At 41.5% G+C, this 25,791-nt stretch overlaps 1 protein-coding gene across 2 annotated transcripts in view; it reads left to right on the top strand.

The window, feature by feature from the left end:
- Positions 1-25,791, top strand: part of FAM107A (family with sequence similarity 107 member A) — a 201,423-nt gene that overhangs the window by 110,348 nt on the left and 65,284 nt on the right. Inside the window, exon 1 of one of the 2 annotated variants that reach the window (XM_089682056.1) lies at positions 1,243-1,513. The exons of the other annotated variant lie outside the window; for it this stretch is intronic. Coding sequence (XP_089538182.1) covers positions 1,432-1,513 — 82 coding nt within the window. The 5' untranslated portion in view covers positions 1,243-1,431. Of the gene's footprint in view, positions 1-1,242; positions 1,514-25,791 lie in introns of those variants that run through there. 2 annotated transcript variants of the gene reach the window in all.

Raw genomic sequence — 25,791 nt, 5'->3', positions numbered from 1 at the left:
TTTTCAGCAAGACCAAGAGCTGAATATTATTTCAGAGCTTCCTAAAAAAAATAAATAATGATTATTATTATTGCTCTTTACATATAGTATTATTTATTATTATATAATATATAGTATTATTTTGCGCTTTACATATATTATCATTATTATCATTTACAAATATTATTTTAACAGCTCTTTAAATATAGTATTATTATTAATATTTGTATTGCTTTTACATATAGTATTATTATTATTGCTCTTTACGTATACTATTATTATTATTATTGCTCTTTACATATACTATTATTTTTATTATTATTATTATTATTATTATTATTGCTCTTTACATATACTATTATTTTTATTATTATTGCTCTTTATATATACTATTATTATTATTGCTCTTTACATATAGCATTATTATTATTATTATTATATTAATATTGCTCTATTATTATTATTATTATTATTGTTATTATTATTATTATTACTCTATTATTATTATTATTATTATTATATTAATATTATTATTATTATTATTATTATTGCTCTATTATTGTTATTATTATTATTATTATTGGGACTAATAAGGCAATCTTCCCACTGACTCTTAAATTTTTTCAACAAGACCAAGAGCTGAATATTATTTCAGAGCTTCCTCACACCTGGGCAGTTTGCACGTAAAAGCTTGCGCTTTTGTGTGCGTTCACAAAACGCGGGAAAATCACATGTTTCACCTGCAGTGACACTGATTGTTAAGGGCATTCCAAAATGCCGCAAGCAGAGGCGCATTTTCACACGTGGAAAAACGCTTGGCAAATGTATCAAACCGTGCGGTTAAAAAACGCACGAAGCTCAACGCCAAAAAAAGTATATGAGCTACTTTGGTGAGTTTCATTTTTATGGGCAGCCCCATACATGTTATCCAAAAATGCGCAGAAAAAAAGTGCGTGTTCACAAAATGCTGCATGTGAATGGGGCGTCAGGGTTAAAAAGATTGTAAGTCTACCCTAGAACGCAACAGCCGAGTGCCAAAGAAGGCAATGGTCTGCATATCTGTGTTCTGATTCTTTAGAAAGTAGCAGTACAGATCGTGAAGAAGGCAATGATCTGCACACTGAGTGGGTGCAGAATTGTCATGCAGCGTGCGTCTTTACAAAGTGTAAGCAGAGACCTGGAAAGGTGCAACGCTCTGCACATTGTGTGGGCTCCTAATTCTGTAACATTGCAGAGTCCCGGAGAAATGGTTTTGTTGGAGCTGAATGTTGTCAGCAGGGGAGGACTTCGCTATACAGTAGCACAGTCATGTGACTCCTCGCTCTCACAGAAAAGATCTTGCACAAGTGAGAGCTTTGCAGTTCCATATCAATGACCGAGCACACGGCTGCAGGGCTGGAGGCACGGCAAAGCGAGCACTCCATAGATCAGTAAAAGAGGGGGTGCGCAACCATGTCTCAGAAGTGGTTCGACCGGGTTAGGGTACCTGAATCCACAGGGACGGGGATGCATAGAGCTATGCTGGTCAAGTCCGGTAAGCGACTGTTTACGTTCATCTCATAACCTGGAATACGTTGGCTGGTGGGAAGGAGAATGCCTTGCTGGCCACTCACATTACGATCCTTCACATTTTCTATTCCGATCCTTCATTCATTCCATGCTGCTCCGACACATGTGCGGCTTGTCTTTTTTTGTGATTAGATTGCTGAAAAAATCGATTAGTTCGCTCTGTCGAGGAAAGACACGTGCACATGGCAAAGATCGTAAACTAAAAAAGATTTGTAAGAGAACACAAACATGTTACAACTGCATCAGATCAGAAAATAAATCTTCTGCCTTCTGCGTTTATTCTTGATCTGATTAGGCAATTCTGATCATTTCTGATCGAACGCACCACCACTCTCTCTGCAATCGTCAAAAGGAGAAAACTGAATAATGAAATATAGGAAATGAGCTCTGTGTATAATGACTGCGAGCACCTGTATGTGTGATCTGGACCGGTCCTGCTGCTGCAGAATATCTTGGAAGGTTCAACGGTCAGCCAACGCACTGACCGTTCAGAGATGGTGTTATCCAGTAGGATAGTGATTGACAACTGTGTAGGCGGTGCTGATAGTAATTATGATGTTCGAAGAGCTATAAACCATGGCAGATTATAAGATTTGTATTTAATAGAGTGATATCAAGTCAAGAGATTTATTTGATTGCTTTGGGTTTTTGCGCTTTACATATATTATCATTATTATCATTTACAAATATTATTTTTACAGCTCTTTAAATATAGTATTATTATTAATATTTTTATTGCTTTTACATATATTATTCTTATTATTGTTATTGCTCTTTACATATAGTATTATTATTATTGCTCTTCACATATAGTTTTTGTATTATTATTATTACTCTTTACATATATTATTATTATTATTATCATTTACAAATATTATTTTTACAGCTCTTTAAATATAGTATTATTAATATTTGTATTGCTTTTAAATATAGTATTATTATTATTATTGCTCTTTACATATAATATTATTATTATTATTGCTCTTTACATATAGTATTATTATTATTATTATTATTGCTCTTCACATAGTTTTAATATTATTTTTACTATTATTATTACTCTTTACACATATTATTATTATTACTCTTTATATATGTTATTATTTTTATTGTTCTTGATCATTACATAAAGTATTATTATTATTTTTATTATTATTGTGCTGTACATATAGTTTTGGTATTACTATTATTTTTATTATGATTATTTGTATTGCTCTTTACATATAGCATGATTATTATTATTATTATTACTCTTTACATATAGTATTATTATTAGTGGTATTTTTTTGCTCTGTAAACTGCCTTATTAAAAAACCCTGATAGCTCGTACCCCTCATGAGCTGTCACTGTCTTGAAAAGCTTTAACTACTGGGAATGGCCTTTACTTTTTTCAGCTCCATATAGAGCTCATGCACATGAACGTAACAGAGAACTGAAACAAATGCAGGATCATGCTGGCAGAAAGTTAATACGTTAACGCATGTTAAAGTGCTAACGTTTACACACTATTGGACGTGTATATGTCCGTATAAATCATCCGTAAAATTGTTCTTTGATTCCTCTAGCTCCCATCCATTCCCATAATTGTCTGTGTGTGCATACTTGTTAAAGAAATAAATGTACATATGATGCATGAATTGTACAAATGTGTAACTTGTAAAATATGTTCAAATCCAGACCAAAGACACATTATTTTATGGTTTTAGTCTGCAGCCCTGAAGACAACTTTGCGCAAGGCTGCTGCTAGAATGTGCCCATGCGATACAGTGGCGCTGCGTTCAGAACTGTATAAAATTATATGCAGTGTTTTGTATAGCCACGTGTATGAGCCCCAAAGGTGAAACATATCACAGTCTAAGCTCACAGTATGTGTATATATATATATATATATACTATATGTAAAGAGTAATAATAATAATAATCATTCTATATGTAAAGAGCAATACAAATAATCATAATAAAAATAATAGTAATACCAAAACTATATATAATACCATAAAATATATATACCGGTACATATTTTTTATGGTATACATACAGCCATATACTGATATTGAATGGAAATTGTCACTGCATGTGTGGTGCTGCTGTCAGCCTTTATAAAGAACTTTTGTGTAACCCCGCCCCCCCATATATAAAAGGAGGAGTTGGGGAGTTTAATAAAACAAACATCTATACTCACCTCCATGCTGCAGCATCGGTTTGATACTGGAACTCCAAGTTGGCTCCCTGTTGGCTCCAATCTTGAGAATTGAGTGACCACATAACCACCAATCTCTTAATTGTTGGTTTTCTCAGAGTGGAGAGCAGTGACTTTTAGTCGCTGCTCTCCACTTCTGTCTGCTGCTCTCCACTCTGCCCTCTAGTGCTGACTGGTGCGCTGGGCCGAAGAAGGGTGTGGGAATGGCTGGCTTTCGCTCTCAGCTTGAGCCAACTGTCCATTAGGCAGCTTGGTGAATCCCAACAATATATCCTTTCTGATCCTGGAGCTGCTCTGTGACGTCAGCTGACAGTGGGCTTTAGCCCACTATAAGGTGAGTCTGGGGCACAAGAGTAGATGTACCCCTCTGGCCCAGAAGAGAAGCATGACCAAAAAGCTTTGACTATACTTCTTTTTTAAAGGTCTAATGCTTGTTTAGTTGATGAAGGGTATAAATCAGAGGAATATTTAACTAATGTCTGGCTCCTGCAGGATCTGGAATAACCGAGTGCTCCCCAAAATCAGGTCCTCTTCTTTAGTGGTGTGATCACTGGTGTCATCCTGTACAATGCAGGGCCAGCGGTCTTGCATTGTACATGAGAGTGTCAGCTCCTCTTCCCTTTAGATTTAGGCTGTCACCAGCAGGGCTCCCCTTACCCTCTTGTCTTGAAGATAAAGGCTGGCCAGGGTTCAGTTTTAAAGTACACCTGAGATGGGACAAATCCTGTCACCTTGTGAATAAGCCAGATCCCGTGCTGTGTCTGCCTCCAATGCTTCTATATCACAGACATGGCATGAGTGTGCAGCAAATGAAAGGGAAAGAAAAGTTAGAATTCTTTTATATCTAGGCTTGTTCCAGGTCAGTGGCTCAACGGCATCAGCATGGCAGCCAGGCAAGTAGCATTTTCACAAGGAGTGGTCAGCAGTGGCAGCCCTATACTTCTATCAGGACAGGGTTTCTACAAGAATGAAACTTGTTGTAAGGTGAGAACATCATAAGAAGTCCTAACAGGAGAACGTGTGTTTTATGGGTGGATTGTGCAGAGATTGAATTGTTCTGACAATTACATTGGATTGCAGAGAGCTCTTGGAGTATTCTTATTGAACAAAGGGATATTTCTATCAATTGTGTGTGGGGTAGCATGTGTGTTTAATATGTTTGCAGTTGCCATGGCTAATTAATCCTATGCTTGAAATGGAACTTGTCAAGACAGGAATAAGGGAACTGCCACTGCAGACTTGTTTTTGAAGGTGCAGATTTCACAGCTGTCACCCTCAGCTAGCTACTTAGTGACTTACCAAACATGTGTATCAGGTGTCCCGAAATCTGTCGGAGACTCACCAAGTAGGAAGGAATTCATGACAGCCTCCCAAAATACCTGTTCAGAGGAAAAACTGACAGGTGCAGATCTTATATCCATCCACTCATCTCTCAATCCATCCATCCATCTGCCCATCTGTCCTTCCATTCATCCATCTGTGCATCCATCCATCCATCCTACCATCCATCCATCTATCCATCTGTCCATCTACCCATATATCCATCCTTCCATCTACCCATCCATCTGCCCATCCATCCATCCATCCATCTGTGCATCCATCTATCTACCAATCCATCCATCCATCTGACCATCCATCCATTCTACCCTCCATCCATCTACCCATCCACCCTTACATCCACCCATCCATCCTTACATCCATCTGCCCATCCATTTATGCATCCATCCATGCTACCATCCATCCATCCATCCATTCTTCCATCTACCCATCCATTCTTCCAACCATCCATCCATCCATCCATGTTTCCATCCGTCCTTTCATCCCTTCATCTATCTATGCATCCATCCATCCACCCATTCAATCCTTCCATCTACCCATCCATCTGCACATCCATCCATCCATCCATCCATCTGTGCATCCATCCATCTACCCATCCATCCTTCCATCTACCCATCCATCCATCCATCCATCCATCCATCTGCCCATCCATCCATTCTAGCCTCCATCCATCTACCCATCCATCCATCCTTACATCCACCCATCCATCCTTACATCCATCTGCCCATCCATTTATGCATCCATCCATGCTACCATCCATCCATCCACTCTTCCATCTACCCATCCATTCTTCCAACCATCCATCCATCCATGTTTCCATCCGTCCTTTCATCCATTCATCTATCTATGCATCCATCCATCCACCCATTCAATCCTTCCATCTACCCATTTATCCTTCCATCTACGCACTCATCCATCCTTCTATCCATCCATCCATGCTTCCATCCACACATCTAATCATACACCCAAACATACATTAACCCGTCCTTCTATCCATCCACTAACATGACTGGGTTGCGATCTCCTGTGTATCCCAATCCTTGAAACCTTACTTTCTCTGTGGTTCCATGCTTGAAATGAGTACCGTAACGGCATTAGCCACTCAGCATTGTTAGCAGATCTTATATTTTTATCCTAAAATGGATCCTTTGGATATATATCTGTATGATATGCTGTGTCTGACTCATTGAGCTTTGGGGGAAATTTAGTTGAAAACAGAACAACAATAGAGGCAATAGAGAAGTACACAGTAATCTCAAAACATATATTTATTTTAAAAAAACATGTTGTTGAAATGTCTGAGCATTCGCACAGCTCATGCAAATAATCACTGTAATATATCTAATATGTTTATTTCCTGTAATCGTCAGCTCCATCTAGTGGCAGTAATGCAGTATTTTCACGAAACACCTCAACCAGGAAAATACTGTATTATAGCCACTAGATGGAGCTAACTATCATCGGACATTAACTTATTAGACGCATTACGAGAATTATGTGCAACAGCTGTGTGAATGCTGTGACATTCATATATCATTTTTTTTTATATATATAAACAGACCCCACACTTTGCAGCTGGAAATTTACAGTGAGGATGAACTTTATCCATGCAAGGCTTTCACTTAATAGTCCTACTGTAGCTTACATCAACCTTACAATCTCCCCACCCCCAAGATGACTTGCCTTTGTATGGGGGAGCAGGTGACTCTCTCACGTTTCTCCCACAATGCACCCCGGTCGCTAGGAAAGACTGCTGTCACGTGAGCAGGGGGAGAATTCTTGACCATATATAAGCTTCAACCAGACCATTCAGAGAATGCTTTGCATTTTCTCAGTGAATACAAGGCATTCTCTGACTGGACCAGATGGAGATTGCGATGGCACTGGGGACACTAGTTCTGATGATCTTTGTGGCAACATGAGAGTCCCTAATCTCTTTGCACCGGTGGTGCGGCCTATCTGCAGGTGGGCCTTAATGGTGAGAGGCCGCGTGTATGCGTACCAGAATGTAAACAGAGCTGTGCCGAGAGCGTGCGCCGTGAGTGCTCCTGGCACAGTTACTGGCAACTAACTCTCAAGTAGAGATTGGGAGCTTTCCGATCACGTGACCGCTGTGACAGCCAATCATGCATCAGAATCCCCTTAAAGAGCCGGAATGCACCGGCGTTAAGGGGTTAAGTTTTGGAGGGATTTCCTCCCATTTCCTGTTGTGGCTATGGGAAAAGAAAGTATATCTCCCCAATTATTATTATACAGGATTTATATAGTGCCAACAGTGTGCGCAGCGCTTTACAACATGAAGGTAGACATTACAATTACAATATAATTGAGGTACAAGAGTAAACAGAGGGGTCTTACCATCTAGGAATGGGACACAGATCACAAAAAATCTGATGGGTTATAACCAGGGGCGGACTGACCTTTCAGGCTCTTGGGCACTGGGTCAGTAAGGGACCTCATGAGATGCCCCTGGTACCTTTCATAGGCTTTTTTGGGTTTGGTTCGAGTGTGGGCGAAGACACAGAGACCCCATGATTTCCTATTGCTCGGGGGCCCCATGAGTTGTCAGTCCACCCATGGTTATAACCATTGGCGGACTGATCATTTGGAAACTCGGGCACTGCCCGAGGGCCCGGGGTCAGTAGGGGGCCCCATGAGATGCCCCTGGTACCTTTTTCATAGGCTTTTTTGAGTTTGGACAAGGACACAGGGGCCCCATGATCCCCTATTGCCCGGGGGCCCCATGAGTTGTCAGTCCGCCCCTGGTTATAACCCTCCCTTATTCTATCCAAAATGAAAAAAGTTTGCCTTTAGTTCAACTTTAACAATCTCTATTTTATCTGTACCTTATATGGCTCCTTTTCCTGATCTCCTCAATAGACACCCTATAGAACCTCACAATCACCACCAACCAGAAGCTGCCTGAATTGTGAAATGTGATAACCTGTGTGATGATCTTGCAATGGGATCTGAGAATCCTGTACTTACATACACATCGAGTTCATTCCAAGACATCTGGGGTCAGCATGGGGTGAGGACATCACCTGTCCTTGGGGTTTCACTGAGCTGCTTGTTTTGGCTTTAAACTGCATTTTTCTTGGTAATCTTTCCATCTTGATAGGATCAGGCGTTGTGTTTGTTCTTGTTCAGTGCTGAAGATGTTGAGCTGACAACGCTGTGATAATCATCCAAACATTGGGGTTGTTTTTCTCTTCTAGTAAACCCTGGATGTAATCCGTGGGAATGTCAGCTGCCTCTATAACAGATATGAAAAGTCAGATAAGTCACGTTTGGGCCAATGCCAGCACTTAGAATCACCTATCTATTTTTTAGGGGCAGTGGCATCCCCAGTCCTGACCTTCTGTTGGCATTTCAAAGGGGTCTTACTCTCTGTTTAATTTTTTTTTTCCATTTTCATTAATTTCTAATTAGGTAGTGAGAGCCCACATCTGCAACAGGAGGAGTGAGACTCCATGGCATTAAGGTTTAAAGTGACATTAAACAATACTATTCTCCAAAAACATCCACAACTTAAAGTGGTTGCAAACCTTAGACAAAAGAATATCAGTTCAGAATATGAACAAAGTATATCCATCTGTAGTGTGTACTTGTCTCAATCCAATTCACTGTAAGTCGCAAGATTTCAAAGTCGGGATGGGTGTGACCGGGGTGTAAGGGGCCTATGTACTCCACATGCATTGAGCTATGCTGGGAACCCTTGCCCAACACAGTCCCAATCAGGGGCGGACTGACCGTTTGGAAACTCAGGCACTGCCCGAGGGCCCGGGGTCAGTAGGGGGCCCCATGAGATGCCCCTGTTACCTTTTTCATAGGCTTTTTTGAGTTTGGGCAAGGACACAGGGGCCCCATGATCCCCTATTGCCCGGATCCCCTATGCCCATGATCCCCTATTGCAACGGAAACGCTGCAGAAAAGCATGTATTGCGCTTTTGATGCCTTTTTGCTGCATTTTCAATGTGTTTTAAATCTACCTAGCAACAGGAAAAATTAAAAAAAAAGTGCATCAAAAACGCAATGTAGAAATGGCTCAAACGTAACCTGCATAGGTGTGCACCTAGCCTTGGGACGTATTCACACAACCCCAGTGACCACTCACCTAAACAGAGCAATGCACGTCGCATTTGGCAAGTGGTACCACCGCCAAACAGACCACTAGTGGCCACCGGAACTGCTCCCTTTGACTCTGGGATTGACAGTTCCAACAGCAGGTGACCCAGGTAGGGGCGCACTGACCATTTGGAAACTCGGGCACTGGGTCAGTATGGGGACCCATGAGATGCCCCTGGTACCTTTTTCATAGGCTTTTTTGAGTTTGGGAAAAGGACACAGGGGCCCCACGACCCCTATTGCCCGGGGGCCCCATGAGTTGTCAGTCCGCCCCTGGTCCCAATTCATAGAGTCCAATGAGTTCAGTCCAATGCTGTGCAATGATGTGTGATTTAGAAACGTAGGACATGTTGCACCGCAGTGAAATCTCATTTTGCGACATTTCAAACACCGTCACCTTTCCGTGAGGCGCCAGTAAACGTGTCGGGAGTGCACAAGGTGCGCGCCAGGAACATGTTTGTTTACATTGGGCACTCAACTATGCAGCCTCTCGGCTTCAAAGCCCAGCCACCAAAGGGCCGCATATTGGCACACCGTCGGCACCAAGGAGTTCAAAACTTATCAGTCTCCTTAGGGTGACTGAATATGATAGACTTTTTTAGGGCTCGGGTGAGCCATGTTTTTTACCACCCCTCAACCACTCCCCCTAAAGCTGTATTAAACCCAAAACAAAACATGTAATACATTGCAGCTTACCAATCATTAGATGCAGTGGCTGCATTAGTTTTCTTTTTTTTTTCATTTTTCCCTCTGTTTTCACTTGGTGATCTGATCAGTAACATGCCTCCTGTAGTAGAGTGCCTCCACTCTGGATGAAGGAGCACAGGGGGCACCTTTGGATAGCAGCACTGTCAGTCAGGGGGAGGGGAGTGTTAGATGTACTAGCAGTTTTAGATACACTAACACACAGATGTCAAACTGGCGGCCCTCTAGCTGTTGCCAAACTACAAGTCCCATGAGGCATTGCAAGATTGACAGTTACAAGCATGACTCCCTAAGATAGAGTCATGATGGGATTTGTAGTTTCACAACAGCTGGAGGGCCGCCAGTGTGACACCCCTGCCCTAACAAATTGAATCAGCAATCAGCTTTATAATCAATAATTTTATAATCATGGGCTGCACAGTGGCTAAATAGTTAGCACTTCCACCTGGCAGCACTAGGGTCTTTGGTTCAAATCCCAGCCATGGTACCACCTCCCTGGAGTTTGCATGTTCTCCCTGTGCCTGCGTGGGTTTCCTCCAGGTACTCTAGTTTCCTCCCACACTCCAAAGACATGCTGGTAGGTGAATTGGATCCTGTCTAAATTGGCCCTAGTATGTGTTTGTATGAGTGTAAGTTAGGGACCTTAGATTGTACACCCCTTGAGGGTTAGGGGCTGATGTGAATGTACAATATATGTAAAGTGCTGCGTAAATTGACAGCGTTATATAAGTACCTGAAATAAATATATAATCAGTTATTCTTTTCCTTTTGGGATAAAGGTTTTACGTAAATAAATAAAAGCTGATCATTTTAAACACCCCTGCCTGTGTTAAATGGTTTGTCCCATCCCTGTAAACTGGATACATTTTGAAGAGAGCTTGTTCTTTAAAAAAAAACCCAAAACAACAGATTTACTGGCTGGATCACCAGGTGAAAATATAAGAAAGAAAGCCTAAAAAAGAAAACGAATGCAGCCATAAGAATTGATAAGCTGGAATATAATGAATGTTTGCTTTTGGGTGTAATACTGCTTTAAGCTGCAAAGGCAGCAGATAGGGTTGTACACATGAAAATGATCCCTCTGTTGTGTTCGGTGGGTAATACCACCCGCCGAACGCAATCCATTCAACTGAATGGGGCAGTGCTGCATCTGCCACATGAGTTTTGAGGGATTAAAACAGGAAGTGAAGTGATATAATGCCTCCACCTGGCTTGTCAAACAGCCTCTGAAAAGCAATCTACCACAGATCACTCCTCAGAGGGCAATCCCAGTGTAAAGAATCCCTTAGTGAGGGACATGCCAACCACCCGTGCAAAGAGACTTTTACTAAGTCTGCTGACTAACAGCTTAAAAGGGTTGAAAATAGGGGTTGTGTATAGGCCACAGATATCTGTGGTGGGCTGTAACTAATAGAGATGTGCACAGCGGACAAATTTGTTTACTTTCAGATTCGTTTGTTACGTTAATAATCTTGTTTCATCATATTCGTTATGTTGGAATGATTCGTTTTCTGAATTTGTTTCCTATAGTTGGATACCTTTCCTATATTGGTAGTTTTCAAATCAATTAGAAATTTGAATTTCAAAATTAGAATGTTGAAAGACAGCTATATTCATTCTATTTTATTCTATTCTAATCTATTCTATTTTTTTTTCTAATTTGTTCTGTTCTATTCTATTCTTTTATTTTCTATTCTATTCTTTTATTTCTATTCTATTCCTTTATTTTCTATTTTATTCTTTTCTATTCTTTTATTTTTTTATTCTATTCTATTCAATTCTTTTCTATTCTATTCCTTTATTTTTATTGAATTCTATTCTATTCTTTTATTTTTTATTCTATTCTACTCTCTTCTATTCTGTTTTATTCTATTCAATTTTTTTCTATTATATTCCTTTATTTTTTATTGAATTCTATTCTTTTATTTTTTATTCTATTCTACTCTCTCCTATTCTGGTCTATTATATTCTTTTCTATTCTATAAAGCAGCCTAAGTTGGAATCATCATCTTATTTCACTTTTATACCTTAACTGTACTTATTGCCATATGTTTCCATTTCACATTCATTTTCAAATTCAAATTTGTTTTCAAATTTGAATGCAGATTATTTTTTTCCTTTATCATTTATTTACATTAGTTAAAATGTGTTACTATTGTAATTTGGATACATTCCAATCTCTGAATAACAAAAATTTTGTCTGAATTTTGATTTGTAACAAAACAAAACATCATGTCTAGTAACCAATTGGAAGTTCCTTTGTGAGTGGCACTGAGTTGGTTTTGAATAATATCCACCCCACTGATAAGCATTTTTAGGGTTCACAACATGTATCCTTGTCAAACACTGCGATTTCAATTTGAATGCATTGTAAAGCACTGTGCAAACTGTTATATATAAATCCTGTATAATAATAAAAAAAAATAATAATAATGCATACAGCTGCTTCTGATGGGAAAAAGCAGCATTTGACAAGAAAAGAGGTCATTTGACCCGCTTTATCTGCAGCTCAGTAGGACATGTTCCAAGAAATGCAGTGCAATGTTAATTGAAGTAAATGGGATTTTGCTGACCTATGCATTTCAAATGCAGGTCATAACAACACCCCTCAACAGGAGCCCTTTAACCACTTGCCCACTGCCCAGGGGCGGACTGACCATTTGGAAACTCGGGCACTGCCCGAGGGCCCGGGGTCATTAGGGGGCCCCATGAGATGCCCCGGTACCTTTTTCATAGGCTTTTTTGAGTTTGGGCAAGGACACAGGGGCCCCATTATCCCCTATTGCCCGGGGGCCCCATGAGTTGTCAGTCCGCCCCTGCCACCTCCCTATAGCAGAAATACTGCTACAGGGCGGCAGGGCTGCATATATATGTGATTTTACATTTCCGGGCCATTGTCAGCTTCAGCTGTCGATCACCAGGCCCTGGCCGGTGATTCCCTGCCGGCACCTGGTGATCGCCGAGTATCACTGATGGGGGAGAGGTCTGTATGTAAACAATACAGATCTCTCCCCTGTCAGCTCCAGCACGCTGCTTTGTATGATACAAAGCAATGTGCTAACACTGGAAAACACACACAGTTAACCCTTTGATCACCCTAGATGTTAACCCCTTCCTGCCCAGTGTCATTAGTACTTTTTATTAGCACTGATCACTGTAGTAGTGTCACTGGGGATGTCAGTGGCCGATAGTTCCCCCTAGTGTCAGAATGCCGCCGCAGTCGCGCTATAAGTCGCTGATTGCCGCCATTACCAGTATATAAAAAAAAATATTCCAGTATATATACCGCCATTTTTAAACGCTATAACTTTCACATTGATTAAAATCAATTTACACGTATTGGGATTTTTGTTTTAGCAAAGACATGTAGCAGAATACTTTTTGACCTAAATTTATGACAAAATTAGATTTTTTTTTACTGGATATTTTTTATAGCAAAAAGTCAAAAATATTGTTTTTTTTTTTCAAAACTGTTGTTTATTTTTTTGTTTATAGCGCAAAAAATTAAAAAACATAGAGGTGATCAAATAACACCGAAAGAAAGCTCCATTTGTGGGAAAAAAAGGACATAAATTTCATCTGGGTGCAGCGTTGCAATTATCAGTTAAAGTAACGCAGCGCCATAACGCAAAAAATGGCCTGATCAGGAAGGGGGGTAAATCCTCTGGAGGGCAAGTGGTTAAATCACTCAGACATGCATTTGTTCCTTCAGCAGAATATGTGTGATAGCACATAGTACTTTTATTGCATTTAGTGTCAGACAGTTTATGAGCGTCCTCCTCAGGTACTGGGTCAGGTCCTGATTGTTTGTGAGGTGACGTCAGGCCTTGTCACCAGTGTGTAGGCCGTACCATTGTCACTGAGAAGCCGGCTTTATTCTTAGGGAGCTTTATGACATTAGGGCAAGGAGCACCTGTAAAGCAGTGGTGTCACCTGGTGCAGTAAAACATGGTGTCGCCCCCCCCCCCTCAAAAAACATTTTTTATAATTATAATTACCTCACACACCCTCCTCTGTTACATACCCCCTATCATAAATCCTCCACTCCACTATTATACTTACCCTATGGTACTTCGCCCTGCCCCCGTCTCATTAAACCCTTCCCTTTAAGGGGTTTCTGATGCCGGGAGGTGGGGTGGGGTTTAGGGTCGTGTGACCGCCGTGATTGGTTGTCACGGCAGTCACATGATTGGAAAGGTCCCAATCGCAAGGAGAGATCGGGACGTTTCCGTAGGATGGCGACACATGTGCTGGCAGAGCGCGCTCTCAGCACATGTTTGTTCACAAATGGTACGCAATATGCGGCCACTATGCGTCAAGGCCCAGCCGCTGAGAGGCCGCATATTTGCCTACGCTCGGTGTGAAGAGGTAAAATGACCCTGTCATTCCTCCCCCACCCCATTATAATTACCCCACATTCCCTGAGCCTGTTATAACAGCTCACAATCCCCCCCATCCCCATTATAACACCTCACATATCCTCTTCTGCTACATTTAATTCCCCTGCAGCCCCCCTCCAGTTATATTTATCCTCCCCCAATACAATTAAATTCTACTGCACCCCCCCAAATTATAATCTTCCCTCCTTTAATTATAATTCCCCTGCCCCCCCCCCTTAATTATAATTCCCCTGCAGCTCCGCCCCACCTTTCAATTATAATTCCTCTGCAGCTCCCCCCCTCCTTTCAATTATAATTCATCTGCAGCCCCCCACCTTTTAATTATAATTCTCCTGCAGCCCCCTCTTCAATTATATATACCCTTCCCCCACAATTATAATTTCGTTGCAGCCCCTCCCCCATTCAATTATAATTACCCTTCCCTAAACAATTATCATTTCCCTGCAGCCCCCCCCCTTTCAATATTAATTCCCCTGCACCCCCACAATCTCACATTGCATACAAGTCCCCTGCACCCCCCTACCCCAGGAGGGTTTCTCACCTCTCCCGTGGCCACCATCACTCCGGATAGAAAACAACTGCCTGTTACCAGGACAACCGGGGAACACCCGCCACGTGATGACGTCACTACATTGGTGAGAGTGGAGGGGAGGCAGGGTGGACAGGGAACCAACCGTTCATGCCCTTCCTCCTCAGAAGTCACTGCCTCTCCTCCAGTGTTGTCACCTCATTCCAGTCATAGCCCAGATTATACCTACTTGATGGTCCCCCCCCCCCGCATCCCCACATCGACGCCAATGCTGTAAAGTCCTTTCAGGACCCAGGAGAATTGTATCTACTGTATTGAACCATCCAACAAGACCCATAGACTGCTGGTCCTCAGATCTGAGCCTTCTGGTTCCGTCATGACTGGTCATCTCTCTTTCTAGGTATGGACGAGTGTCTGAGAAATGGGCCCCGGACTCCATTTCCCTATTGCCTTTGTCCAAAATGTATTTGAGGCCTCATGCAAGGCCACATGGGCAATTTGACCCATCAGAGTCAAATCCTGGTTTTTTCAGGTGTCCAAGAGGAACAGGTGCAGCCTCCAGCCCCTCAAAATCTATGATAGGCTGAAATGTGCATTGGCTAGAGGCGGCTGTACACTGTACCTTGCCTTACTCAGGTTTAGGGCTATATGCCCCAAATGTAGGGATTCTGCTTTTGGGGAATATGCCCCTAAACACAAGAAACACTCACCCAGCTGATACTATATTTCTATACTATATATGGTAGCAGGGATGGACTTTGTGTCTGTGTCGCCTGAGTGTCAAAAATACCAGGATTTGATGCTGATGGGCCGCACCCCGCCTGTGTGTGTGTAGCTCAAAAGTATATGTGTGTGTAGCTTAAATTATACAGTATGTAAACCCTCACCTTGTAAAACAACCCATTTAGTTTAAAATAGAAATTAAAGGAAAAAATTGTGTATACATATAAAAAACATTATAAATACCTTTTTTTCCCTATTTATAAGTGACCACATAATCTCTGTTCTCAGCTGGGGGAGGAGAAACAGCAATACACTGATCTTCCGAGTGAATGGTGTGCAGGGGGGGGGGGGGGTCTGATCATTGGAAAAGAGCAGGAGTTCCCAGCACAGCCAGAAAACTGACCACACTGTGCTTTCATGCCATGTGGGATCTGTTTTTAATAAGAAAGCAGAGGGACTGGCAGGAATACCAGGGATTTCACACAAAGGAAGCAATACAAAGAGGACAGGGTAGTTTTCCATGTAAGTACGTACATGGTACAGCTGGCACGTATGAAGAATATGAAATATTGGGTTAGAATATTCTTTAAGGATACGTGTTCCTCGGTACCCTTGAAGCCCACAAAGCCATTGCACTTAGTTTTCAACTTGGGATTTTCAGCCCTAAAGTTGGAGTTAAAGTGGTTGTAAACCCGTACATACACCCAGTGAAGTGACTAGCCTCGTGATACACAGAGATTAAACAAATTCAACACCCATTTAAAGTCCATAATTTATACAGCTTTTCTCTGTTTCAAAGGCAGGGGATGGGGATATGAATTTACACACTGCACAGCTCAGAGAGGAGAGCTCAGTGTAATCTGAGACCTGAGTGCAGGGAAGGGATACACACACCCCTTTATACAATCTCATCAGTCACAGGCTATGTGCTGGAGTTCTTCTTCCCTGCCCCCCTCAATTCCTTTGAGCTGGACCAGTCTGTCAGAAGTGATTCATGCAGATAACAAAGGAATCAGACTGAAGACAGAAATCACACTATGTATTTTAGATTGACGCAAGTACACAGTATAGAAGAATGCACTTTGTTCATTTTTCATGTCAGAGGTTTACAACCACTTTAAAGCACTCTTATGTGTTGTGATGGCATGACACGTTGCAATGATGGATGCCAGAACTCCCTCACAATTGGAAACCACTATTTGCTATTGATTTCCAAATGTATATTCTAGAAAACCTTCACAGGATGTTTTAATTGCAAAGAATGGGGAGGTCAATATTAATGCCTATTAATTTGGAATGGGATGTCCATCAAGACTATATCGGTGCAATTGTGGGTTGTCCACAAACTTTTGGGTTTTGAGTGGAATTACCCTTTAAGGAACCAGCCATCCTGAACTATAATTACCTTTACCCACTGTTACATTGTGGATTTCCCTAAGGATTACGAAAGCCTGTTTTGTATGCACGATACCATCAGCAGAGATAAGGGCACATTCTTCTAAGTTTCTGAGGAAGAACAGGTTTTTAATGGAAGAACAAGTATTGGTGTACCTGGCTGAACCTCAAGAAACGTCAAGCTGGCCCCATGTTATATTAGCTATTTTCTTTCAGTTCCTTTTTTATATATAAAATCCTATTTCTGAATGAATGGGTTTTTGAAAACCTACCAGAATTGCTTTCAGATGTCTGATTTCGTATTTGCTCTCTTCCCATTGCCATGAAGAACACCTCAGATGGCTGACATTCCTAGCGACAGTTTGTGCGTATCCCTTGGGGCTCATGAACAGATGAGTGCATAATGCATAATACCAATTGTTACAGATCCAGGCAAGCAGTCAACTACTCACATAAATACACGTATTAATACCTAAAATATTATTTGTAAGTCTGTGCAGCCAGGTTTATCAGTCTGGCATCCCTGCCAGACAACATATCTAGGTCCTAGACTTCTATAGCAGCAGCAGCAGCTGTCTGGTCAAGAATACAGCTGGGTAAGCTATGGTGCACATTATGGTAGGCTTCTTTATTTTCTGAAAGGACCTTAAAGGGAACCTGTGCTTTTCCCATGCAATGCAAAGCAAAGAGTTTATTTTAGCCCCTCTTCCCCAACAATGGGGAGCATGTGAAGCCTCCATGTTAGTCGCTCATGTCATACCCTACACAATCCCTGCCCATGTGACAGCACAAGCAGAGTGAGTCGCATTCGCCTCCATATCGCCAAGTAGGGCGGCACAGTGGCTTAGTGGTTAGCACTTCAGCCTGGCAGTACTAGGGCCGTTGGTTTGAATCCCAGCCACAGCACCACCTGCATGGAGTTTGCATGTTCTCCCTGTGCCTGCGTGGGTTTCCTCCGGGTACTCTTGTTTCCTCCTATACTCCAAAGACATGCAGGTAGGTTAATTGGATCCTATCTAAATTGTCCACAGTATGTGTTTGTATGAATGGGAGTTAGGGACCTTAGATTGTATACCCCTTGAGGGTTAGGGACTGATGTGAATGTACAATATATATGTAAAGTGCTGTGTAAATTGACGGTGCTATATAAGTACCTGAAATAAATAATACTGGGTGTTTTCTTCACTCCCAGTGGCTAAAAAGAAAATATGTATTCATAAAAACTGTATGAGGGCCCTATGACACATCTAAGCACATTGTAAAGCTGGTGCCATATCTTTATATTGTACTGTACCCAGACAATGACATAAACCAGTGGTCTTCAAATTGTGGGCTTGGGGCCATAAGAAGGGATGCAAAGGGCCACATTGGATACTATTTCTCCCAGTGATGGGGTACCATTACTCCCAATGATTGGGCACTATTTATCCAACTGACACCAATGTTAGGGCATGATTCCTCCCACTGACACCAAAGATTGGGCACTATTCCTCCAAATGACACCAATGTTAGGGCATGATTCCCCCCCACTGACACCAATGATTGGGCGCTATTCCTCCAACTGACACCAATGTTAGGGGATGATTCCTTCCACTGACACCAATGACTGGGCACTATTCCTCCAACTGAAAAAGGGCCACATTGGATACTATTTCTCCCAGTGATGGAGTACAATTACTCCCAATGATTGGGCGCTATTCCTCCAACTGACACCAATGTTAGGGCATGATTCCTTCCACTGCCACCAATGATTGGGAACTATTCCTCCAACTGAAACCAATGTTAGGGCATGTTGCCTCCCACTTACACCAATGATTAGGCACTATTCCTCCCACTGACATCAATGTTAGGGCATGATTCCTCCCACTTACACCAATGATTGGGCATTATTTCTTCCACTGACACCAATGTTGGTGCACGATTCCATAGAATGCATGAAGGTAAAAAACCTTCAGCCTTTAGAACAACTTTAACTCCCTCCCCAGCATGCCATAATGATCTTTCCTTGCTCCCACACTGCTCTGTTCAGTTATCAGGACCAGTGAAACTAAACACTGTGTACGCTCCAAACTGACTTGTCAGAGCTCACACAGTGCTATGGACTTCTTGTGACAGCAAATATGACCAAATATGAGGTACTTGCTATCTTAAGGAAGGGGAGTAAGTCACATGATCACCCATGAATGGGTGAATGGAGAGAGGTAAGCTTTCTGCTGTTGTGGAAGGGGGGTGATTAAAGTGCAAGTATGCCCAAGATCTTATTTTCAGTTTTAGATAGAGTAGGGAAGAGTTAAAACCACTGACACCCCCTTCCCCTCCAGTATATAAAATAGAAGGATGGGTTGAGAGAGAGTTTGGGAGGAAAGTCTGAGAAGGTAGGCGTTAGATACTAAAGCTGGCCCCTATGGGACTAGGTGGGACCCTTCCTGTAGAGATGTAGCCATTCCAGCAAGTGGTATTCCCCGGCTGTTGGATACCTGGAGAGGTCTTGATTTCCTAGATAGGACTAGTACTGGGCACAGGACAAAGGATGCTTGACATGTGGAGAGTGCTGACAACTGCCACCAGAACTGGTGAGAAGATATATACCCTGACATTATGCAAGTAAAGCATTGGAAAATAACTGGACTCATCTCTGTTTTTGGTTGGTGGCCTATACCTAGAACTGGTGCCTGGGTAGGGAGGAAGTGGGGTGACGTGTCGTTACAGGGTACTGTGCATGCTGTGGTGAGCTGATTAATTTAATGCTTCATCATGCCCACACTAATGGGAATTTGGGTAGGAGGCGTGTTAGTGGTTCCCAGGGATACAACTTTGTACAAATGTTTTTCTTGGCCCTGCCTACATACAGTATGTCCCATTGGGGATATTTCTTTTCACTTCATGTAATGGAGATGGAAAATAGCACTGCATCCCACCAAAAGTAGTGAATGCACTACTTTTAAATTGCATGGTAATTGGTCCAGTTCTAAACCTTCCACAGACTATCCAAAATTGAAAGTGCATGCATAGCCCAATTGTTTTAGTATTCTGCATAGGCAAAGGGAAGGGTGGCTTTAACCAATTCAATACCGGGCAATTTTACACCTTCCTGCCCAGGCCAGTTTTCAGGTTTCAGCGCTCTCACACTTTGAATGACAATTGCGCGGTCATACAACATTGTACCCAAACTGAAATTTTATCATTTTCTTCACACAACTAGAGCTTTCTTTTGGTGGTATTTAATCACCGCTGGGGTTTTTATTTTTTGCTAAATTAACAAAAAAAGACCAAAAATTTTGAAAAAAACACGTTTTTCTTTGTTTCTGTTATAAAAGTTTGCAAATAAATAATTGTGCTTCATAAATTTAGGCCGAGATGTATTCTGCTACATGTCTTTGGTGAAAATAACCCAAATTAGGATGTATTTTTTAGTTTGTAGGAAAGTTATAGAGTTCACAAACTATGGTATAGATATGAATATTGATCAATCCTGAAGTACTGACGGCCAATCTAATTTCTTGACATCTAAGAATGTCAGAACAGTACAGATATCCCCCAAATGACCCCTTTTTGCAAAGTAGACAGTCCAACGTACTTCATAAGAGGCATGGCGAGTTTTTTGAAGTTGTATTTTTTTTGTCAGAATCTTTCGGAAAATGAAAAAATTAAAAAAATTAGTTTCGCTATTTTTTTTTTTACATATTGTCACCAGTGCAGTAAAGCGTCATCATATAACTGGCAAGGCGGTGATGAGGGACACTGACTGGTGACAGTATGAAAAAATATATATATTTTTTTTATTCTTTTTTATTAAATTTTTTTTTTCAAGATTTTTTTTCATATTTCACTGTGACCAAAGTAGTACAATGTTACCATAGTAACTTTGGGGAAGTGATCAGTATTTTTTTTTTTTTACTTTACACAATTTGCTTATAGCAAAGAATTACTTTGCTATAAGCAAGCATTTACCTGAATGATATCGATTCCTTCAGGGTTTTTTTTTTTTTGTGCTTAGCTGTGATTTGGCCACAGCTAATCACATGACATGTGCATGTGATTAGCTGTGACCATTCACAGCTAGACACTAGTATACAATGGATGGCATGAATGAAGCCATCCATTGTATACAACTGTCATGTGACCTGCTGTGATTGGTCACAGCAGGTCACATGGTACCGGCAACGGGGGGCCGATACTCAGATCTGTCATCGGCCGTGTCCGAGGTATATGGCCGGTGACAGATCGCGCCGCTGCGCTGATGACATTTGCCGGCCGCCATTCGGCCATAGGGCGGACGGCAAATGGTTAAAGTGGTACTCAACTCCTATCAGTCCCCCTATGTTTTTCCCACATATCTTTAGTGCTCTTCAAAGTAAATACTCTTCCGCACAGCAAATCCAGTGTTGTCCCACTGCAATCCGCTCAGTGGGCCATGCACCGCCGTCTTGGTCCTCTTCACCAGGTTGCTCTGTTGACGCACCAGGCCCGCACCCCAGTTTGCCACACAGACTGCACCCCTTAGCCACTCTTTTTGCCGATCCCGCAGCTCCCTAACTGCATTCAATAAGATATCCCTGATTATATCATGGAGCCACAAAATCTTTTCTGCCAGGCCCATGCATGTACTGTGCACTCATCTTCATTTCTATGAAGATTTTGAATATGAAGAATTTCTCTTCTGAATAATTTCAGATCAGCTTATTGAAGTAGAAGAGTGAGAAGATACATAATGTTTCACCTTTTTTTTCATCTAAGAACTTTTGACCTAAAACCCATGGACAGGGCTTTCCTTTAAATAAGATTATGTCCTCCACAGGTAAAATCTGGACTTCTCCATCCTACTGAAATGTAATTTTACTCCCCTACTTCCAAGTATAACAAGAACACGCATTGGCATATGCAACAAATGCATTTGTGACTGATTAATAATTAAAAGCGGTCTTTAGTCCAAATATCATTTCTGAGTAGAAGAGACTTTGATAGTCTAATACACCGTTCTTGCCTAAATCTACTTCTTAATTAGTTTTCCCCAAGCCGCATTCCATTCATTCTTTTGTTCCACACTAAGTTAGGGCATGATTCCTTCCACTGCCACCAATGATTGGGAACTATTCCTCCAACTGAAACCAATGTTAGGGCATGTTGCCTCCCACTTACACCAATGATTAGGCACTATTCCTCCCACTGACATCAATGTTAGGGCATGATTCCTCCCACTTACACCAATGATTGGGCATTATTTCTTCCACTGACACCAATGTTGGTGCACGATTCCATAGAATGCATGAAGGTAAAAAACCGTCAGCCTTTAGAACAACTTTAACTCCCTCCCCAGCATGCCATAATGATCTTTCCTTGCTCCCACACTGCTCTGTTCAGTTATCAGGACCAGTGAAACTAAACACTGTGTACGCTCCAAACTGACTTGTCAGAGCTCACACAGTGCTATGGACTTCTTGTGACAGCAAATATGACCAAATATGAGGTACTTGCTATCTTAAGGAAGGGGAGTAAGTCACATGATCACCCATGAATGGGTGAATGGAGAGAGGTAAGCTTTCTGCTGCTGTGGAAGGGGGGTGGTTAAAGTGCAAGTATGCCCAAGATCTTATTTTCAGTTTTAGATAGAGTAGGGAAGAGTTAAAACCACTGACACCCCCTTCCCCTCCAGTATATAAAATAGAAGGATGGGTTGAGAGAGAGTTTGGGAGGAAAGTCTGAGAAGGTAGGCGTTAGATACTAAAGCTGGCCCCTATGGGACTAGGTGGGACCCTTCCTGTAGAGATGTAGCCATTCCAGCAAGTGGTATTCCCCGGCTGTTGGATACCTGGAGAGGTCTTGATTTCCTAGATAGGACTAGTACTGGGCACAGGACAAAGGATGCTTGACATGTGGAGAGTGCTGACAACTGCCACCAGAACTGGTGAGAAGATATATACCCTGACATTATGCAAGTAAAGCATTGGAAAATAACTGGACTCATCTCTGTTTTTGGTTGGTGGCCTATACCTAGAACTGGTGCCTGGGTAGGGAGGAAGTGGGGTGACGTGTCGTTACAGGGTACTGTGCATGCTGTGGTGAGCTGATTAATTTAATGCTTCATCATGCCCACACTAATGGGAATTTGGGTAGGAGGCGTGTTAGTGGTTCCCAGGGATACAACTTTGTACCAATGTTTTTCTTGGCCCTGCCTACATACAGTATGTCCCATTGGGGATATTTCTTTTCACTTCATGTAATGGAGATGGAAAATCGCACTGCATCCCACCAAAAGTAGTGAATGCACTACTTTTAAATTGCATGGTAATTGGTCCAGTTCTAAACCTTCCACAGACTATCCAAAATTGAAAGTGCATGCATAGCCCAATTGTTTTAGTATTCTGCATAGGCAAAGGGAAGGGTGGCTTTAACCAATTCAATACCGGGCAATTTTACACCTTCCTGCCCAGGCCAGTTTTCAGGTTTCAGCGCTCTCACACTTTGAATGACAATTGCGCGGTCATACAACATTGTACCCAAACTGAAATTTTATCATTTTCTTCACACAACTAGAGCTTTCTTTTGGTGGTATTTAATCACCGCTGGGGTTTTTATTTTTTGCTAAATTAACAAAAAAAGACCAAAAATTTTGAAAAAAACACGTTTTTCTTTGTTTCTGTTATAAAAGTTTGCAAATAAATAATTGTGCTTCATAAATTTAGGCCGAGATGTATTCTGCTACATGTCTTTGGTGAAAATAACCCAAATTAGGATGTATTTTTTAGTTTGTAGGAAAGTTATAGAGTTCACAAACTATGGTATAGATATGAATATTGATCAATCCTGAAGTACTGACGGCCAATCTAATTTCTTGACATCTAAGAATGTCAGAACAGTACAGATATCCCCCAAATGACCCCTTTTTGCAAAGTAGACAGTCCAACGTACTTCATAAGAGGCATGGCGAGTTTTTTGAAGTTGTATTTTTTTTGTCAGAATCTTTCGGAAAATGAAAAAATTAAAAAAATTAGTTTCGCTATTTTTTTTTTTACATATTGTCACCAGTGCAGTAAAGCATCATCATATAACTGGCAAGGCGGTGATGAGGGACACTGACTGGTGACAGTATGAAAAAAAAAATATATATATTTTTTTTATTCTTTTTTATTAAATTTTTTTTTTCAAGATTTTTTTTCATATTTCACTGTGACCAAAGTAGTACAATGTTACCATAGTAACTTTGGGGAAGTGATCAGTATTTTTTTTTTTTTACTTTACACAATTTGCTTATAGCAAAGAATTACTTTGCTATAAGCAAGCATTTACCTGAATGATATCGATTCCTTCAGGGTTTTTTTTTTTTTGTGCTTAGCTGTGATTTGGCCACAGCTAATCACATGACATGTGCATGTGATTAGCTGTGACCATTCACAGCTAGACACTAGTATACAATGGATGGCATGAATGAAGCCATCCATTGTATACAACTGTCATGTGACCTGCTGTGATTGGTCACAGCAGGTCACATGGTACCGGCAACGGGGGGCCGATACTCAGATCTGTCATCGGCCGTGTCCGAGGTACATGGCCGGTGACAGATCGCGCCGCTGCGCTGATGACATTTGCCGGCCGCCATTCGGCCATAGGGCGGACGGCAAATGGTTAAAGTGGTACTCAACTCCTATCAGTCCCCCTATGTTTTTCCCACATATCTTTAGTGCTCTTCAAAGTAAATACTCTTCAAAGTAAATACAGCAAATCCAGTGTTGTCCCACTGCAATCCGCTCAGTGGGCCATGCACCGCCGTCTTGGTCCTCTTCACCAGGTTGCTCTGTTGACGCACCAGGCCCGCACCCCAGTTTGCCACACAGACTGCACCCCTTAGCCACTCTTTTTGCCGATCCCGCAGCTCCCTAACTGCATTCAATAAGATATCCCTGATTATATCATGGAGCCACAAAATCTTTTCTGCCAGGCCCATGCATGTACTGTGCACTCATCTTCATTTCTATGAAGATTTTGAATATGAAGAATTTCTCTTCTGAATAATTTCAGATCAGCTTATTGAAGTAGAAGAGTGAGAAGATACATAATGTTTCACCTTTTTTTTCATCTAAGAACTTTTGACCTAAAACCCATGGACAGGGCTTTCCTTTAAATAAGATTATGTCCTCCACAGGTAAAATCTGGACTTCTCCATCCTACTGAAATGTAATTTTACTCCCCTACTTCCAAGTATAACAAGAACACGCATTGGCATATGCAACAAATGCATTTGTGACTGATTAATAATTAAAAGCGGTCTTTAGTCCAAATATCATTTCTGAGTAGAAGAGACTTTGATAGTCTAATACACCGTTCTTGCCTAAATCTACTTCTTAATTAGTTTTCCCCAAGCCGCATTCCATTCATTCTTTTGTTCCACACTAAGTACACTGGACAAGTAAATATGAACTTGCTGCCAGGTCTCTATTAGACTTGGAGGTGTGGTTGGAATTGCACAGAACTGTGTATCAGGAAGTTATGGGACCTAAGTTCATGGACTTACTAAAACTGAGATAAAGTGTATTATGATATAATATACATGACTAGAGCACCAGAGATAGGTCATCCAAATCCCCCCCCCCCCCTTACTATACTTAAATAAAACCATGACACCAATTTTGGAGTAAATGGCCAACATGGCCTTTTATTAACAAACATTTTTAACACCAACCATTCCTTATAACAGAAACATACAGAGTTGTTGTTGTTGGTCTTCGAAGGCACCCCACAAAAATGATCTGAAATGCACCTGCGGACAACCATATTACACAAAGGCCTCCAGCCGCAACCAACCAGCTCGGAGACAACCATACCGTCCG

The sequence above is a fragment of the Staurois parvus genome, unplaced genomic scaffold (assembly GCF_062004578.1).
Source record: "Staurois parvus isolate SC_StPar_1 unplaced genomic scaffold, SC_StPar_1.0 ptg000283l, whole genome shotgun sequence".
Taxonomy (NCBI): domain Eukaryota; kingdom Metazoa; phylum Chordata; class Amphibia; order Anura; family Ranidae; genus Staurois; species Staurois parvus.
This window is presented reverse-complemented; position numbering and strand designations above follow the sequence as displayed.